The sequence below is a fragment of the Clupea harengus genome, chromosome 1 (assembly GCF_900700415.2).
Source record: "Clupea harengus chromosome 1, Ch_v2.0.2, whole genome shotgun sequence".
In the NCBI taxonomy this organism is placed as follows: Eukaryota; Metazoa; Chordata; class Actinopteri; order Clupeiformes; family Clupeidae; genus Clupea; species Clupea harengus.
The window spans coordinates 19,627,325-19,647,324 of record NC_045152.1 but is presented as its reverse complement, the minus strand read 5'-3'; the positions used below and the strand labels follow the sequence as shown (position 1 = coordinate 19,647,324).

Genomic DNA, 20,000 nt, shown 5'->3' with positions numbered 1-20,000 from the left:
AGAGAGAGAGAGAGAGAAAGAGAGAGAGAGCGAAAGAAAGAGTGAGAGAGAGCGAGAGAGAGAGAGAGAGAGGGAGAGAGAGAGAGAGAGAGAGACCCTGAAGCATTGAAGCATCTCCTCAGCATCTCTGATCAACACCACCATCACGTCCACCATGAATAAATGTGCTAAGAATGTTTCAGAAAGCTGAGGTCCTAATGGAGTGATGTTAATTTCTGAGAGCGGTTTCTAGGACAAGGACAGGTGTGGATAGGTCATTAAGATGTGAGAACTGAGTAGACCACAGGTACTGTGTATCCTCACACTGTTACATTTCCCCCAGATTACACACTTCCATGTCATTGCATTACACGCCACAGACGGACACTGATATTGCATTGCATGCCGTGCTGATGGACTTACTGTTTGAGCAGCTGTTTGAACAGCCTCCTTCAGCCCGTAGAGACGCCCCGCCACCAGAACAACCCCACTGGTCCACACCACACAGGCCTCATGGGCCCAATGCTCCGTCTCCTCCGCCTCCCTCTGCATTCTCTCCAGCGCTGTATCCGGGCCCTCCTCACCACCAGGGGGAGCAGTCTCACCAGCCCTCCTCCTGAAGCCCAGGCACTGCTGCAGTTTTTTAAGTCTTAGGCGGAAGTTGGTCCGGAGGTGTGTGCCCTCCCGACTCGGCCTCCTGAGCTTACGGTGGTGGCCAGAGTGCTCTCCGCTCGTTCCTGCTTGGCTGGTTGTTTTCTCACTCTCCTCAACTGGGGGTGGTTGAGTACTTATGAACGGAACTCTTCTGCTCTCCCAGAACTCCTCTCGGTACCCCCAGGACACTGTCTTGCGCGGTATGTTGTTTGGCAGGTAATATGGCCCACACAGGTCCCCCAAATCTCTGTAATTTGAAGGCATTCCACACAGGCAACACTTTAGGCACCTGTCAGTTAGGTTTTTATGAACCAGGGGTCCCAGAAGCATCATAGAGGATGTGGGTATCGCCTTGGCAACTGTGTTGGCTAGGGGTTTCGTTTCCCCCATGCTGTTTTCACTCACCCTTTCAATCCGCTGCTCTTCATCCAGCCTGTTCACAATGGCACAGGCAGTGGTCGGGTCCATAGAGCTGTCGACGCGCACATAGGGGATGAAAGGGCATTTCATTTCTGGTTTCGGTGGCATGGGTGCTGAGATAAGGTTGAGTGTGATCTTTTGCTGTGCCTGTTTCACTTTAGGGGTACTCTGCTTTCTGCATCTTGTCTTGAGCTTGGGCGCTGTCTCTGTAGACGGTATGGTGACTTTCGCAGGAGGCTTTGCAGCAGCTGTACTCTGTTCTGTCTTCTTTTTAGGACCTGGCTTTCTACCCCTCTTGGCAGGTACACTGTTGGGCTCACCGGATGCCTTTGCCTCTTTCTTCTTCAGAGAGGGTTTCCTTCCCCTGCGGGGTTTGGGAGGCTCGGTGGATGTCTCGGGTGGCAGCTCCGTGGGAGGTTGATCACTGCTTGTCACCGGAGCTGGGGTGGGTGTCAGAGCTGAAGGTGCGGGAAGCTCCTGCTGTTCTGTCAGCAGTTCTACCTGCACCTGTGTTTCTAGCTGAGATTCCTTTAGCGGTTCAGCCTGCGGTTCCACCACTGGTTCCACCACAGTGAGGCCCTCGGGAGGATGATGGCCTTTTCTCCTCTTCCTCCTTTGCTTCAGGTGCATCTCGTGGTTGTTTTTGATGGCCCTCTGCTTTGCCAGCCGCGGCGTGTTAATGATGAGAGACGCAGCATCCAAGCCCCCCTCTGGCTCCACTTTGCACTCCACAGTCGCCCATATCCTCCTCTTCTTCCTGGGCGTCGGCCCATCAGCAGGTCCCTGGATCTCTTGCACCGCTGTGCAGCTCTCCTCTGGCATCTCCTCTTTCTGCTCAGGCACCTGTTGGACTGCCTTTGAGGCAGGGTCCTCTGGCAAAGCCTCTGGTGGGAGGTTAAAGGGTTGCTTTTTGGATGCAGGGGTGGATGTTATTTTGTTAGCTTCGTACTTGAGACCTCTGCCTTTCCGTGGAGGCAGATACTTGGTTTTAGTCGGGCACTGAGGAGGCATGCTGGTTACCTCGCTGACATCAGGGACGGGAAGTTCATTTTTGGTGGCAGGGCTGCTCACGGCTGTTTTAGGGTGTGGCCCTCGCTTCTTTTTGGGGCCTCTGATTCCCACCCCTGTGGTGTTTGGCAGGGGCTTCGGGTCGTGCTGTTCTTGGAGCTCTAGAGGCTGTGACAGCTGTGATGGCTGCTCTGCCTCAGCCTTGTCTGCCTTCACACCTCGCTTTCTCTTCACTGTTTCCAGAGACTGTGAAGTGGATTGTTTTTTGACAGAGGGTGAAATTTTCTCCTCTTGCTTGCTAGGTTCATTCTGGTAATTCTCTTTTTGGGGAAACACAGGCGTGTTTGTGTCTGAAGCCTCATTCATCTGCTGGAGAAGTACTTTTTGCTTTTTCATTTCTCTGAGTTTCTTTGGAGGAGCAAGGGGAGTTTCTTTCTCCTTCACCAGGTCTTTGTCTGGCTTCTCGGGTGTCTTACGAGACCTAAGCACCATGGCCTTTTGATCTTTGACAGGTGACTTAATTTCTGATGCGATTTCTAATGTAACTGGGTCTGGGTTGTCTTCTTGTGTGCCAATCCCAGTAACTGCCCTCTTGGCTCTGGCTTGGTCTATTGAGGCTTGGATTTCTTCCACTTGTTTCAACAGTTTCATTTTAGAAGCTAGGCCTCTAGGGCGGCCTACCTGCCCCTTTGGGGCAGACCCTCCTCCAGGTTTGGGGCCTGGCTTTTTTTTTATAGGGGGGCTAGTGGTCTTGGGGGATCCCTGTGCACTGAAAGAACGAGTGCACATGCGGGACGGTAAGCTGTCGGTCAAATGCTTTGGCGTCTGACTGCCGATGTCCTCCTGGTGGAACGCCCCCATGTGATCGGACAAAATGGTACTTTTGCTTGAGGGCATGTTGGGCTTCTGGGCTGGGGTGGGTGCTCCCTCACCCTCTACACCCAACTGCCTTCTGATGCCTATGTTGGAGTGCATTATCCTCCTTCTGCCGCGACCAGGCTTTCGGCCAAAGACTCTGGGGTTTGCCGAGGGGGCCACTGGCTCTGGCTTGGCCGACGGGGTCACTGCACTGGGGCAGCTGATTCCAGGCTCCATGTCCTCGTCACCTTTTTGTGGGGAGGGAGGGGTATTGGCCCAAGACGGTGCTGAGTGCAGGATCGATTTGCCTGGAAGTTGGGGCGAGTCGGGCTCCAGCACCTTGGCATCGCTGCGATCGATGTGATCCCTCGTCTGAGCCGGAGGTGTTGCTTTCTCCCCCAGAGCTGTGAAGCCCAGGTTAGAGGTGTGAGACTGAGGCGCGATGTTACAAATGCTCGACCTCCTTTCACTACTTTGAGGGGCTGCATCCGGGGCCACTACAGCCGCCTCCTCAGCCTGGTGGTTGACTGCAATCTGACATCCCTGCTGCTCAGCCCTACTGCAGTAGTCTGCCGGCGGCTCCTGTGGTCTCCCAACGTTATTGATGACCTCTGCGAAGGAAGACTGGCTTGTCTGCTCCTCCCTCACCTCGGTGGTCTGACAGGTGAGGACAGATTGCTGCCCCTCCAGGGTCTCTTGCTTCCTCCCCTCGGCAGCTAAAAGCTTTGCCTCATTCTGCTTGCTGCAGGGGGAGAGATGTAGAGTCTCTGAATTCTCCTCTTGGCTTGGCAAATATTGATCCTCCGCAAGGTCACCTCTTGAGATGGATGGCAGTGCTTTTGGATGGGTTTCTGCAATAGGGGATGGCTCTGATTTGAACGTCTCTGATTTCATTTCTGGGTCTAGATTTCCCTGGTGGTTTTCGCCCAATAATCCACAACTCCTGTTAGCAGAGTCGCTGTCGTCTGGATCGCTTTTGTTGTGAATTTCCTGATATACGCTCTCCTCAGACTCATAAGTGTCGCTCTGGCCTGAGGTGTCCGTGCACATCTTGGGAAATAGGGATGGAGACTTCTCATCCTCTGACCACCCCTCCTGTTTCTCTCCACCCTCCATAACTTCCCCTTTAAACTTCAGTTCAGTAGTTGGCTTCGTCTTCAGGTGCTCCTCCTCATCGGCTGTTTTCTCCATCCAGGCCGACTCCTCAAAGTTCTCCTTCAGGGAGCTGTCTAGCCGCTTGATGTCAGGCGGGGAATTGGTCTCCTGCTTCATTGGACTCTGCGCTGGGATACTCATGGGAGATCTCTCATCGCTCATGCGCTGAAGTGAGCTGTTGTGGTCTCCCTCCATGGGTGTAACACTGTGTAGTCTTGGGTCCTGGTTTGGGTTGCTCTCGGGAGCTGTGCTCTGCATGTCGGGGAAGGAGGTCACTGACCTGCTCTCAAGCAAGGTCATCGAACAAGAGGACACTGCATTTAAAGGCATGTGTGGGTTGCTTGGGCCATGTAATGGACCCCTGCTCTGGTTACAGTAGTAGTAGCTCCTGTCCAGTTGGTCCTCTGTGCTGCCGGAGTAGGCTCCCTCATGGAGCTCAGCTGTTAGGGACTTGGGGGTGCTGTAGGCCTCAGGCATGTGGGTGCCATGCTGCTGACCATCAGGGCAGGAGTCATCCAGCCCTCTCAGCTGCCCCCTGTATTCCTCTCCCTTTTTGGGGTTCCCTCGTTTGCTCCCCTTCTTATTGGCCATAAGGGCCTCAGACAGTAGGAGCTGCTGGACGTTGTTGGAGATGCTCTCCACCTGGGAGGTGAGGGCGTTGAGGCTCCACAGGCTGGGGTTGGAGAGCAGCTTCTCTGAGAAGCGGTCCTTCATGGAGCCACTGTAGCTCTGGGACTGGTGGTTGACCCCGGAGGAAGGGTGAGTGTGAGGGGGCATCAGCATGCCCTGGTCCTGCAGAGCACCAGTGGAGGAAGAGGAGGAGGAAACGGTAGCCGTGGGGTTGATGGGGGTTGGTGGCTGGCTGTACTGAAACGTCTCGGGGTTGGGCATGAGTGGGGACGGCGTCGAGCTGTAGGACGGAGACCGGCCCACCGACCGTGCCGGGGAGTGGCTGGAGCTGGGGCTGCAGTTCTGGTAGTACTGCTCCGGGGAACGGACTGGAATGTCGGGCATGCAGTAGCCCTGCTGGGTCTGGCCGTGCTGGAAGTGCTGGAACTTCTGCATGCCCTCCTGGGAGCCAGCCATGCCCTGGAGAGGCACGGGTTGCTGTTGCTGCTCGAACCCACTGCGGGACAGCGGCGGCTGGTAGCTGTAGTTGTTCTGAGGTCGGTAGCTGCTGGGCTTCAGCCCGCTGTGGTTGCCCAGCTGCCGGCTGTACTGCGGACCAGGAGGCATGCTGTAGCCCTTGTAGCCATGGGGCATGGGGGCACACTTGTCCATGTAGGAGGAGGCGGAGGAGGCAGATGAGGAAGCCGGAGGTGGGGGCTGGGCGTGCTGAGGGGGGAAGTGCATGTGGCTCTGGGGGTACATCAGGGGGGACGGAGCCAAGCTCTGCTGATGGGAGCTGGTGTAGACGGGGGCGGACGGCTGGCTGGGGAGGTGGCAGTGACTCTGGGATATACCCAGAATGCCCTGCTCCAGGTACTGGGAAGCTCCACCGCCACTGCCCCCTCCTCCCGGCTCCAGGCGGCCCACCATGTCCTGCTCGTATGGGGCCAGCTGGGGTGCCGTGTCCTCCCACTTCTGTTGCTGCAGGTGGCCCTCACTCAGGTACTGGGCTGAGTAGCCCCCCTGCCCACCCATGTGGTTGCCATACCCTGCCTGGAGATGCTGGCCAGACACTTTGCCCTCATGGTAAGAGGGCTTTTTCTCTGCAGCAGAGCCAGTGGTGCTGCTGTTGCCCCCGGCACTGATGTATGTTGGGTAGCCCTGCTGGCCATAGCAGTCTTTTGTTGAGGGCGCTCTGGTGGGCGGTATGCCCGTGGATGAGAGGGGGTGTGTCTCATATCCCTGTCTGCTCTGGCCGGGGTGCTGCTGGTGGTGGGGCCTGTAGCTCTCCAGGTGTGAGAACTCATGGGAGTCCTGCTGGTAGCAGTGCTGGTTGCCATGGAAACCGCTCCGCTCTCTGAAGGACTGCATGACTCCAGATAGGGACTGGGAGAGAGAGAGAGAGAGAGAGAGAGAGAGAGAGAGAGAGAGAGAGAGAGAAAACAACAAAAACAAAAAAGAGGGAGTGAGCATTTTAGAGTTATGACTCACATTTTGTGATACACCCTTCTTGTTTTTGTGTTACACATAGTCTTGTTTTTCTAGTTCATCTTTGAATTTGTCGAGAACAGAATAATAAAATCAGTTTAGAAAATCCACTAAAACAATTGACCCTCATTAATATAAGTAAGACTCATTAACATAGTAACATTTCTAACATGATTGACATAACTTCCAGTTTGGTCTGAAAAACCTCATGCTCCTCCAGGGTACACACACAAACCCCCCAAAAATAAAAAAAATACCAGTGAAGGCAGGTAAAGTGAGGTAAAGTGTACAGCATTTTATACAAAAAGTTTTTAGTTGTATAATCCATCCCAGGTGAATAAACTGAGTAAAGCTTCAAATGAGTGTGGGAGACGTTGAGATGTTGTGAGGTCTGGTATTGAGTTTGGTATTCTTTCTGTTGATCAGTGGGCTCCAGGCCTCCTGGGTAGTGTGTGGGGGTGTACTCTGCAGTGTCTCTGCATATGAATGTATGTAGCATACACAGAGAGAGAAATGTGTGTTTGGATGTGTGTTTGGAGTGTGTGTGTGTGTGTGTGTGTGTGTGTGTGTGTGTGTGTGTGTGTGTGTGTGTGTGTGTGTGTGTGTGTGTGTGTGTGTGTGTGTGTTTGGAGTGTGTGTGTGTGTGTGTGTGTGTGTGCATTCCCTGGCTCTATAAAAGGCAAGTGCGTCACCTGTGAGGCGGTGCTGTGGGGCTGTTTCTATCTCTCTGCCTCAGTGCTGGCTTATGCTGTCAGGGGAGCGCAGCCTGACTGGTCCCATCAAACCGCAGCATTTTTCATGTTCCTCGTTTGCTCTCTCTCTCTCTCTCTCTCTCTCTCTCTCTCTCTCTCTTTCTCTCTCTCTCGCTCGCTCCCCCTCTCTCTCACTCCCATGTTCTCTTCCACGTCTCTCCATATTTGTTACTCTCTCTCCTTCCATTACCAACACACCCTCTCTTTCCCTCTCTATCTTTCTCTCTCTCTCTCTCTCTCTCTCTCCCTCCCCTCCTCCTCTCTGTGCCTAGAGCACGGTTGCCCTCCTCAAACAGAAGCTCTGCACCTCCCACGAGGATTCTCCTGCTCTACTGGCGCTACTCGCTAGCATGCATACTGCGTCTGCTCTTGTTTACACAATGACCCAAATAAGCCCACAGGAGGATTGACAGAGGGAGGCTCTGCAGCTCGGACAGGCCAGTGAGGGGTGCAGGGCACTGGGGGTGGTGAGGAGCAGAGGCCTGGGTGACCCGCTAGGGGCATGGTCACCAGAGTCACACTGCTCTTAAGACTCCAACTGTTTTCTACTCTGAGATTAAGAGCATGGCCATGATGATGAGGGCTCTACGGGTAGATCATTGGAGTCAAACGTGATGGAGGTGTCAAATTGTGTTGATTTTAAGGGAGTAAATACCCGGTTTTGGAATGTTTATGTGAGGATTAAGAGTATGTTCTTTCTGTTGTTTGGAAACCTTTTTGAGAAGGGAGGGAGGCCTATCAGGGGCTGATCCGAGTCGTCTTCCAAGGATGCCTATAGACCATTTGCATTTGGGGTTTAAAGATGAAAGATTGGGGTTAGTCTGTCATCTCATCTTTAAAGATGAAAGATTGTGGTTAGTCTCTTATCTCATCTCCCAGCTCCTCAGTCTTATGTCTTATGGTGTCTGTGTGTGACAGGTGGCCGTGCCCTGCAAATTCAGTGATTTGCTTAGTTTGACATGACAGGAGAGATGCCCATCATACCAGGCTTACCCAGACTCTCTCCTTGGCCTGTATGTTTGTGTGTGTGTGTGTGTGTGTGTGTGTGTGTGTGTGTGTGTGTGTGTATGTGTGTTGGGGATGGGGGGTGTAATTTATGCAGGGGATGGTGAGTTGGGGGTGGGGTGGGGTGGGGAGCAGGCGGAGAGGGGTTGGAGTGCTGCTGGTCTGATGGGCAATCTCACACACAGCCACTGTATCCCCCATTCAACGCTGATCGCATCATCACCACTGGCAGCTGTGAACTGCTATTTCTCTCACCTCTCTTTCTCACTCTCACTCCATCACTGCCTCAATCTCCCTTTCTTTCCTCTTATTCTTCTCTCTTCCGTTTCTCCAACTGGTTTCTATCCTCTCTGTAACCTCCTTCTGTTCTCCCCATTACAATCTCATTCTGTATATTCTCTATGCGCCTCTCTCACACTCTCCACCACTCTACCTCTCCATTTGTATACCTCTCTCTCTCTCCCCCCTCTCTTCCCTTTCTTTTTGATGGAGGATTGGGTATGAGTGCTCCACCCGGAGTTTCTGTGTTAGATCCCTGTGTTAAGTCTACCCCTCCTTCATTATGCATGCAGAGGGAGTTCACTGGAAATGCAAGAGCAGGAGACTCTGTACATTGCCCCCCCCCCCCAGACACACAAACACAACAACACACACACACACACAGACACACAGACACACACACACACACACACACACAGACACACAGACAGACAGACAGACAGACAGACAAACACACTCCCCAACCCCCTCCCCATACTTCCATAACCTTGGCATCCTCTCTAGTTCATATTCAGCCTCTGTTGGCTGTTTAGGGTAGCAGGGGTTTGCTGTTTTCTTTTAACAGGCCCTTGAAAGAATTGCAGAAAATTGGTCTGCAGATTACATGTATTCAGAATATTGCTTGCTTTTACCACTCTCTCTCTCTACAGTAACGGGGAGGACACAAAAGATGTTTGCTTTGTTATGGATGGACAGAAGTGTCTTGAATCACAATTGCCACCTGAAGGTTATCTGAAGAATTACTGTGCAGCGTTTACCATCTATATACAACATGAGCAGCCAGTGAGTGGTTTGACACAGGAATGTCAATGAAGATAACAGCTCGCACTGCAACATTGTGACTGATACGTTTCACAAACAGCACATCATCAGTACCAACCAGATCTCTAAGGCCTAACCACGCTTTGATTGACAGTCCCAGTTTGGTACTGTGTATCTGTACTGTAGTATCCAAAGCATTTTCTGGTGTAGCTGGCGATGAGGTTCATTGCAGAAGTGGTGTATAATGAATTGAAATGATTAAACCTCTCACCTCTGCAATCATTGCCAGTCAGAATAATGGATGGCACACACATATACACTGCAACTCAACACGCCACACACACACACAAACACACATACATACTGCAACTCAACACGCCACAGTTTCCTCCTGGTGCAGATAACAAGTCTCCCAAAATATCCACAACATTCACAAACCCTCTCCTATCCTTACACCCCCCCCCCCCACACACACACAGTCTTCTAATGTGAACTCATCCTTTCTTCCTTTTTTGCACCTCTTTTTCACCTTTTATCCATCGACTCACTAGTTCTAACACAGCTGAGCCACTCGTGTCTCACATTCGACAAAATGGAAAAAGGGAAGAGGGAGAGAAAGGGTGTGTGTGTGTATGTGTGTATGTGTGTGTGTGTGTGTGTGTGTGTGTGTGTGTGTGTGTGTGTGTGTGTGTATGTGTTGGGGGGGCGTATTTTTCATCTGCAAATTCAGCTTCAGCTGATCCGGTGTGAGTCACTGACTGGCGAGGCTCGCTTCCGTAGTAGCTTGTGATAGTGAATGAGATAAGTCTCTGTTAATGGATTTCACAGGCCACATCAAACAGAAAATGAAGGAGGGATGTTTCAGCTCCTGTTTGGTGTTCTATTTTGGCTGCGGTCACTTATGATGGAGACGCTATCTGTTTTTATGCCCAGAATTGTCTGCCGGGCTGACGGCAGTCTCTGGAGACTCTAACCGGATTGGATGGCCAGGAAAGGGGGGCGGGGGGGGTTGTCTCTCTCTAGGCCACCGTCATTGGCTATCGCCCGGAGACGTCACTGACTGGCAGCAGTCACAAAGCCCCACTGACCTTTTGGGGGGAACGGACTCACAGAGCGACGCACGGCGCATTCTGAGAGCAATCAGGAGCCGAGCCGAGCTGCAGCTATGGCCACAGAAGTGGGAGGGCGTTCACGCGGCAGGAAACCTGGGAAGGACTCGTTCTCCTACGGTGTTTGGGTCAGAACCGGCCCAGCTGATTACACACTGCCAATCTAGAAACACCTTTCATTTGTGTTTGTGTGTGTGTGTGTGTGTGTGTGTGTGTGTGTGTGTGTGTGTGTGTGTGTGTGTGTGTGTGTGTGTGTGTGTGTATGTGTATGTGTATGTATGCATCCACCTTTGTCTGCGTACAGCAATACTCCTTGCATGCTTATCTTATGAGCGTTCACACAACAGGGAGCAGGTGCACTCAGTATCACAGTGATATTATGGGATGGCTGGCTGCTACTGATGCAGGCAGGCTCACACAGTAGAGCTGGACCTCACTCAGCACGCTCCGTGCCTCTCTCCCTGCATTCCTGCCTCCGCAACGAGGTGCAGACTCTCCTCTCTGACACAACAACAATGGTGCCGTGATTGGGGAATGGAGGGAGAGGATGGCGCCTCGGAAACAAATCCAGCAATTAAACCTCCCAAAAAAAGAACTTGACAGACAACATTCCTCTCTTTCTTTCTTTCCTTCTGTCTGCCTGTTCCTTGCCTGCCCATCTCCTGCTTCTAGCTGGTGGAGGCTAAGGACCGTGCCCTTTTAGATGATTAAACCTGGCGCTGTTGACATGGCGACGGCAGGCAGGGAGAACAAGAGAATGAGAGACGCAGAGGGTGGGGGGGGGGGGGGCTAGTGTAGAGGGAGAGAGAGGGAGGGGGAGAGAGAGGGAGGGAGAGATAGAGGGAGGGAGAGAGAGAGGGAGAGAGAGAGAATGAAAGCCAGAGTTAAAGGGATAAGAGGAGACAGAGATGGAGGGAGTGTGAGGGAGAGCAAGAGAGAGAGAGACAGTGAGGGAGAGCAGGAGAGAGAGAGAGAGAGCGAGTGAGGGAGAGCAGGAGAGAGAGAGAGACAGTGAGAGAGGGCGAGGCAGAGAGACAGAGTCAGAATGACAAAGAGGGAGATAGAGAATATGGTGGTGTGTGTGTGTGTTACAAAGAAAAGGAGGAGAGAAAGAGAGGGAGAGAGAGAGCGAGGGAGAGAGAGAGAGAAAGAGAGAAAAGGAGAGAGAGAGGGCCCTGCCCGGTCCTCCCTGAGGAGGCAGAGGCCGGATGCTTGTTTCGTTTCATCTGTGCCAACAGCGCCCAGGGCAGTGCATACTCCAGCAGCTCCCTCTGAGCTGTACCGCTTCAAACCAGTCAGGAGAGAGAGAGGAGAGAGGAGAGAGGAGAGAGGGATGACAGGAGAGGAGAGGAGAAGAGAGAGGGGAGGGTGGAGGAGAAAGAAAATGAGCGGGAGGAAAAAAGAAAGAAAGAAGAGAAACAGAGGGAGGAAAGGAGGAGGCAGGGGGACAGGAGAGCACACGAGAGAGAGAGAGAGAGAGAGATAGAGAGAGAGAGAAGAGAGCAGAAAGAAAGAGAGAGAGGAGGGAGAAAAGACAGAAGAGAGAGGATTGGCTTAAAATAGTGTGTGTGTGTGTGTGTGTGTGAGAGAGAGAGAGTGTATGTGAGAGAAGAGAAGAAAGCCTCTGCCTCAAACAATGTGTGTGTGTGTGTGTGTGTGTGTGTGTATGTGTGTCTTTTTGAGTGGGTGAGAGAGAGCATGTGTGTGCCTAAGAAGCATCTCTGTCTGAGGTGTTGTCTTAGACTCACATTCTGTGGGAGGTGAGGCCATACTACAGTACCCAAAGCAGCCACTGGGGGGCTTTGCTGAAGTAGAGCAGCTAACAGACATCAGATCATGATATCTATGATAAACAACCACAACACAGCCTCTCACATTGTGACTATTTCTGTCCTGAAACTACTGTTCTCAGAACAGCTGCTCTCCTGCGGTGTAAATACTGTGACGGCTGACTGACTCGTGTTCTGAACTCTGAGAAGGCGTAGGTGTCTGTGTCCTGGTCAAGGGCGGCAGGGACATGTTTGACTCAGCTGTCTGTCTGTCTCCCTTCCTGCAGGTCAGGTCAGTGATGTCAGTGTTTGGCTATGTTACTTAATGGGACTGAAATATTTGTTTATCCCACATAGCCACCACTGTTTCAAGAACTGACGCACCACCATCACAACAAACACTAGGATATTCTCTGATCAGTTTTCCTCCCTTTGTCATTGTCTCTCTGTCCCACATGTGCTGTTGTAACTGACCACATATCAGTGGTTATATGAACATGCGCCATGCGTCGCCTTGACATTAGCGTCTCTGATTTGTCTGAGAGCAGCTTTGCTGTGCCGTGTGAGATGTGGGCTGCTTGCTCCCTGGCGCATGAGAGCGCGTTGGCAGCGCGGTGCTCGGCACCCTGGGAATAGTGTTTCCACTCTTGGAGGAGGAGGGAAGAGGAGCCGAGAGGGGCGAAGAGGAGCGGAGAGGAGCGGAGAGGGGCGAAGAGGAGCGAAGAGGAGCGAAGAGGAGCAGGCGCTGTAAAATTGGGGCGCAGGGCTGCTTGATATTCCAGCGCAGGATCCTCTCCCTCTCATCGCCAGTGAGCGAGCAAGCGTGCGTGCGTGCGTGCGTGTGTGTGTGCGTGCGTGCGTGTGTGTGTGTGCGTGCGAGCGTGAGCGCATGTGCGTGCGTGCATGCGTGTGTGCGTGTGTGTGTGCGTGTGTGTGTGTGTGCGTGTGTGTGTGTGTGTGCGAGTGAGGCAGGGCATTTTGGGAGATGTGCTGGGTGAAAGTGTCTAGCGCTCACTGCTGTTACCAGGGAAGAGTGTGCTTCAGGTGAGAGGACAACACACCCACCGCCCCCTCTCTGTCTCTTTCTATCTCTCTCTCTCTCTCTCTCTCTCCCCCTCACTCTCGCTTTCTCTGTCTGTCTCCCCTTCTCTCTTTCTCTGTTCTTTTAGCTCTGTTGGCACTGCACTCTCTCACTCTCTTGAAACCCCCTCCATTCTTTCTTTCTTTTCTTGTTCTCTCTCTCTCTGATGCCACTCACTGCACTGTTTATTACTCTCCCTCCCTCTGCCTTTCTCAATCTGTCTCTCTCCATCCCTCTGTCTCTCTCCCTGTGTCTCTCCATCCCTCTGCCTCTCTCCCTGTGTCTCGCTCCATCCCTCTCTCTCAGTCGTTCTCTCCCTCTCTCCCTCCTTCTGCCTTTCTCAATCTGTCTCTCTCCATCTCTCTGCCTCTCTTCCTGTGTCTCTCTCCATCCGTCTCTCTCAGTCTTTCTCTCCCTCTCTCTGCCTCCCTCTGTCTCTCTCCCACTCTCTCTCTTTACCTTCCTCAATCTTTCTCTGTCTTTCTCTCCCGCTCCCCCTCTCTTCCTCCCCCCTCTCTCTGGTTTCCTGCTCCTGCGCTCCAGTGGAGCAGAGGGGACTCTTTGATCTCAGCCTCTCCCCACCGTGCTCCTCCTGCTGAGGCCACCACACCGCGCTGACGCTCCCTGCCTCCGTCTCTCTCCTCCCCCGCTTCCTCTTTCTCACACCCCTCGCTCCTCTCCTCCTCCCTCCTTTCACTCCATCTTTCATCCTCTGTCTCATCTTTCTCTCTTCTTCCTCACACCCTCTTTCTCTTGATCTGCCTATCTCTCTCTCTCTCTGACCCCCATCTCTCTCCTCTCCTCTCCTTTCCTCTCTTCTCCTCACTATCTCATCTTCTTCTCCTCTGTGTTTCTCTCTCCCTCCCTCACACAAACATACACACACACAGGCACACACACACACACACATTTTCTCTCCCCTCTCTCTCTCTCTTTCCCTCTCTCTCTCTGTCCACAGGATGGCTTACATTGATCTTCCAGATGGAATGAGAAGTCTCAAATGCTGGTATAGGGGGGGATTATTTTCTGCGAGACAGACTTCATCAATAACGCCGCAGCAGATACACGGGACCGCGGCTGCCCTGAAACGCTAGCTGCCACGTGTGTGTGTGTGTGTGTGTGTGTGTGTGTGTGTGTGTGTGTGTGTGTGTGTGCGCGCGCACTCCGTGCTCAATAAGGCCGCGGCCATTTATTTCCCCCCGTGAGGCAGACCGGTTTGCACTCGTTCGTCGCCGTTCGTCGCCACTTCAGCTGGGCTAATTGATGATGCGGAGCGGTCGCAGTGTCACCCGGATGCCTGCCTCTCTGCCTCTCTCTCTCTCTCTCCTTCTCCCTCTTGTTCTGTCTGCTACACTGCCACTGCGGTCTGCACAATGGTAGACATGCGTATCCAAACACACACTCACTGTCTCTCTGTCAGTCACCATTTACACACACTTTTTTCTCTCTGTCCTATCTGTATCTCTGTTGTACAGTCTCTCTCTCTCTCTCTCTGGTACTGTCTCTCTTTCTGAAGCTCTCTTTTTATCGGCAGCTTCCTTGTTGTTCACGGACACCGTAACCACAGATGAACCTTTCACCTTTCACCTTTCACCTTTCACCTTTCACCTTGGTGCAGTGGACACAGCAGTGTTGACCTTGGAAACTGAGTGTGGGCTTGAACTTCAGCCAAATATGCGCATACACACACACATACACACACTCACACACATTGACGCAAGGACTCACACACACACACACACACACACACACACACACACACAGAGAGACAGAGAGACATGCACACATACAGATGGCCACACACACATAGAGAAAGAGAGAGAGAGAGAGAGACATGCAGACAGCCACAAACACACACACAGAGAGAGATAGAGAGAGAAAGAGAGAGACATGCAGACAGCCACACACACACACACACACACACACACACACAGAGAGAGAGACATGCAGACAGCCACACACACACACACACACATACACACACACACACACACACACACACACACACACACAGGAGTGATGTAGAGATGTGACAGGACCTCTATGTGTGTCATCCATGCCTGCCTGAGGGGAGAGTGGGTGAGGATGCTGCCTGTGTGAGCAGCTCCTGGGTCTGCAGCACTGTCCACCTCTCTCTCTCTCTCTCTCTCTCTCTCTCTCTCTGTCTCTCTCTATTGTTCTTTTCTCTCTCTCCATCATTTGGTTTGCTCTCTTATTCCAGTATTCAGTTTTCTCTCCCTCCGTCATGTCAGGTTTGGTCATCCCTCTCTATCTCTCTCTCTTTCTCCATCACGTTCGCCATTGTCATTCCCTCTGTCTCTCCTTCTCTGCCTCTCTCCTTCTCTTTCTCTTTCTCTCTCACTGTCTGCATATCTCCATCCAAACCAGCCCCATCCACACTCCTGAGCGGCGTGTCGCATGTGACTCTCACCGCTGACAGTTAGCTGTGTTAGCTGTTCAGTTAGCTGTGTTAGCTGTTCAGAAAGCTGTGCCTGTCTTTGCATGGCTGCATGGTGCTCATGCACTACCATCGACATTTTGTCTTTTTCTGAGAGTGAGCTTATATTTGTGTATGTGTACGTGTGTGTGTGTGTGTGTGTGTGTGTGTGTGTGTATGTGAGAGAGAGAGAGAGAGAGAGAGAAAGAGAGAGTGTGGGTGTGTTTGTGTATGTGTGTGTGTGTGAGAGAGTGTGTGAGTGCATATGTGTGTGTGTGTGTGTGTGTGTGTGAAAGTGAGAGAGAGAGAGAGAGAGAGAGAGAGAGAGAGAGAGAGAGAGAGGAAGAGGTGTGTGTGTGTGTGTGAGTGATGGTTTATTGCTGGTGTTTGCCTGGCTCTGTCTGCATCCCTGAGGGGTTGGGCTGGGCTGGGCTTGAGCTCAGTGATCGAATCTGAGGGATGAGGAGGAGGGTGTGTGTGTGTGTGTGTGGAGTGTGTGTGTGTGGCTCAAGGTTGCCACGCACCACCAGCAGGATAAAGGGCATTAAAACACAATTAGAGGAGGAGCTGAGGACAAACAAATGGGAGCCCAGTCTAGCACACTGGAGAGGACAGGCACCGTGTGTGTGTGTGTGTGTGTGTGGGGGTGTGTGTGGGAGAGAGCGAGAGAGAGAGAGCGAGAGAGAGAGAGAGAGAAAGTGTGTGTGGGTGAGAGTTTGTGTATCTGTATGAATGTTTACATATTCGTGTGTGTGTATATGTGTATGTGTATGTGTATGTGTATGTGTATGTGTATGTGTGTGTGTGTGTGTGTGTGTGTGTGTGTGTGTGTGTGTGTGTGTGTGTGTGTGTGTGTGTGTGTGTGTGTGTGTGTGTGTGTGTGTGTGTGTGTGTGTGTGTGTGTGTGTGCGTGTGCGTGTGCGTGTGCGCGTGCGCGCGCGGGAGGCACAAATGGTGGGCTGTGTTTATGTGGGTGTGTGTGTGTGTGAATACGCTACTGAGGGGATTATTTTCTCTCATTCGAGGGAATCTTTTTGGGTTTGCAACGGCACCTTGGGCTTCACATGGAAGGTGCCCTTGCTGTCCCGACTCCTCTTCATGTTCTATTCATGGACACCCCCCTCTCTCTCTCTCTCTCTCTCTCTCTCTCTCTCTCTCTCTCCATCTTCCTTTCATTCATTTCTCTATCTTTCTGCCTCTCTCATCTTACCCCCTCCATTCTCTCTCTTTTTCTCTCTGTCAGTTTGTCTCCCTCTCCCTCTCTCTCTCCTTCTCCATCATCCTTTTATTCCTTTCTCTATCTTCCCCCCTCTATCATCTCCCCCCTCCTTTCTGTATATATTCTCTCTCTTTTTCATCTCTCTCTCTCTCTCTCTCTCTCTCTCTCTCCTCTCCATCACTGCCTCACTGCCACGCTTGGTTCTTATCAATTGCACCTCTTTTACGTGAGGAACAGGTCAGGGTGTGTGTGTGTCTGTCTGTGTGTGTGTGTGTGTGTGTGTTATGGTGGCTTGGTATTTCCCCCCCTTTTTGAAAATCCATCTGTGGCTAAAGCCACTAACACTAAAAGCATTTCAGTCATAGATACACTGATAGTACGTAGGTGAAATTAGAGAAGAGTTGGACGGAGCGATGACAGAGAGAGAGAGAGAGAGAGCAAGAGAGCGAGAGAACGAGAGCGAGAGCAAGAGAGAGAGGGTGTAGGAAGATAAAGTGGGAGTGAGAGTGCGGTAGCAGTAGAGGAAAAATGGAGGTCGTTATGGTGAGGCAGTCCTGCCATTGATTTTCCAAGCCTACCTCACCCAGCTGAGAAAACAGGTACGGTGGGAGAGGGCCTGCCCATGGTACTAATGAGGCCTTGGGCTTCTGTGCTGCTGCTGCCCTTTTAACCCTCAGCTCAGACAACCAGCAGTTAGCTAGCCGCAAGTAGCAAGTAGCATTTCCCCAATTACAGATAGCCATCCGTGCTAGTTAGCAGTGCTATGGGGATTACCTGCTGTCTAGTAACAGTTAATGGAAAGCCTGGAGTATTTAGCTGTCAGGAGTTTCCGGCTAGCAGGCTCTGGTTGGTCCAGCTAGCGGTCCATCAGGTTTCCAAGTGAACCGTTGCCATGCGTCACCGTCACCCTGTCACTGCAGTAGAGAGGCAACCCAACATGCGAGAGACCAGTCCACATGACAGACAGACAGACCAGTCCACATGACAGACAGACAGACCGTGAGGCCATATTTCTAGCAGGGTGCGGGGGAGGAGGACAGAGAGGGAGGGGCAGAAAGAACCAGACAGGGAGAGAAAAAGAGAGCGTGGCTGAGAGAGAGAGAGATAGAGAGAGAGGGAGATAGAGATAGAGAGAGGGAGGAAATACTCTGTAAGGCAATGGGCGATGGGATTGCTCTGTCAGAAACACTTCTCCTCATCCGTCCCCCACCCCCCTCACTCTCTCTCCCTCTTTCCTCCCACCTTATGAGATTCTCTCTGCAATCAAGAGAGAGAGGGGGAGAGGTGGATAGAGGGAAAAGAAAGAAAGAGGGATGAGAGGAAAAGAGGGGGGATGAAAGCACGAGAGAGAGAGAGCGCAAAAGAGGACAGGGATGGTTGAGTGTAAATGTGTCAAGTCAGATTGTATGTCTGTGTGTGTGTGTGTGTGTGTGTGTGTGTGGGTGGGGAGGTGTGTGTACATGTGTGTATACGTATTTGTGTGTCTATGTGTGAGTGTGTGTGCATGTGTATGTGCGTGCGTGTGTGTGTGAGTGTGTGTGCATGTGTATGAGCGTGCGTGTATGTGAGTGTGAGTGTGTGTGCATGTGTATGAGCGTGCGTGTGTATGTGAGTGTGAGTGTGTTGAAGGTCAACGTCCACTTTTTGGTTTTTGTTGATGAAGAGGATGCAAAGCAGGGGCTGCCAAATAATTGCAGTCAGCTTGATTTAGGGTCTAATCTCCTCCAACACAAATGGCCTGCAACGGCCCTGCCTTCACACCGGGACTGTGGCGTGTGGCATACAGGGACAGGATGCTCTTGGGGGAAGACTGAAGGTCATGTTCCCCCCGCAGAGCAAACCCCCCCACCCCCCTTTCTCTCTCTCAAATCCTATTTCTCCGTTTCCCCATCTCCATCTCTCTCTCTCTGTCACGCCTTTTCTCACCTCTTTCCCTCTTTCTTTCTCCCTCTGACACTCGCCTCCCTCTCTCTCTCTCTCCCTCTCCCTCCCTCTCTCTCTCTCCCTCTCTCTCTCACTAGAGGACACTAGTGCCCGTGCCTGTGTGTATAAGTGGAGCAGTCAGCTGTGTCCCTGTCTGACTGAACGTCCCCTACACCTGGCTGAAACCCCCACACACACACACACCCCAGCCTTGAGCCCTGTCCTTCTTCTAACATGGCCAGCCTCCTGGCCTACAGACACTGGCTACAGACTCCAGCGCTCGTCCCTTTTTGTTCCGGATAGCTCCGGCGCCCAAACGTACAGCAGCGGGTGATAGATGAAGCAGATTACTCTGCCGATAAGAGCCACAGCCGCAGCAACCCTCCGTTCTATCTTCCTGGCATCTCTCTGCAGGTGGAGAGTGACGGTGCGTCTCCTCTCCTCCCTCTCCTCTCCTCTCCTCTCCTCTCCTCTCCTCTCCTCTCCTCTCTCTCGCTCACCCAGCCAAGCGACGACCTTTTCAACTGCGCAGGGGCTGTCGCTACGGAGATGAGCTCAGGGCTTTTGTATGGCAGCTTAACGTCAGCGTCGGGGGAGAGAGAGAGAGAGAGAGAGTAGGGGGGAGTCACAGAGAGATAGAGAGAAAAAAGGGAGAAAGAAAGAAAGAGAGAGAGAGAGAGAGAGAGGGAGAGTGAGAGACAGAGGAACGCAGAGTCGTACGCCTGCACACGCTAAGTCTGTTATGTGGTTAGAGATTAGTTCTGGTAAAGCTAGTTTGGTTAGGTGACGGCGTAACGGTCACAGCCTGGGCCCTGTGTGATAGGTCCTCGCCGTCTTTCCAGAGCAGGCAGTGAATTTCCATTTAGCGGACTAGCGCCGCGCGGTGCACCTCAGCTCAACCTTGTGATGTGCAGCAGTGCAGGGGAACGGTGATATATGGTGATATATGGTATGGACAACGCTGTGTGAGTGGCCCAGCCAGGCAGGCACACCGTCGGCAGAGGGGGCTCCGTGTGTTTGGTGTCACCGGGGCGGTTTGCAGAGAGTTCTCATAAAGCTGGCCTCCGGGGTGGGGGCGGGGGGAGGCATGGAGGTGTGCTTGCAAAAGGCGTCACTGGCTAAGATGTGACTGGTGTGTATATGTTTGTGTGTGTGTGTGTGTATGTATGCCTGTGTGTGTGAGAGAGACAAAGAGAGAGTGAGTGTGTATCTGTGTTTGTGTGTTTGTATGTATGTGTCTGTGTGTATGCCTGTGTGTGAGAGAGAGAGAAAGAGAGAGTGTATCTGTGTGTTTGTGTGTGTTTGCCTCTGTATATGTGTAGGCGACTGTGAGTGTGTTTGTGTGTGTGTGTGTGTGTATCTATGTGTGTTTGTGTGTGTGTGTGTGTGTGTGTGTGTGTGTGTGTGTGTGTGTGTATCTATATGTGTGTGTGTGTGTGTGTGCTGCCTGACTGCCTGTGATATTAGCTTTGGGTCCACTGTGCCCTTCAGCC

General features: G+C 52.2%; 1 protein-coding gene across 1 annotated transcript in view; it reads right to left on the bottom strand.

The window, feature by feature from the left end:
* Positions 1-20,000, bottom strand: part of LOC105898524 (retinoic acid-induced protein 1) — a 57,086-nt gene that overhangs the window by 10,201 nt on the left and 26,885 nt on the right. Inside the window, exon 2 of the mRNA XM_031570355.2 lies at positions 403-6,069. Coding sequence (XP_031426215.1) covers positions 403-6,054 — 5,652 coding nt within the window. The 5' untranslated portion in view covers positions 6,055-6,069. The remainder of the gene's footprint in view (positions 1-402; positions 6,070-20,000) is intronic.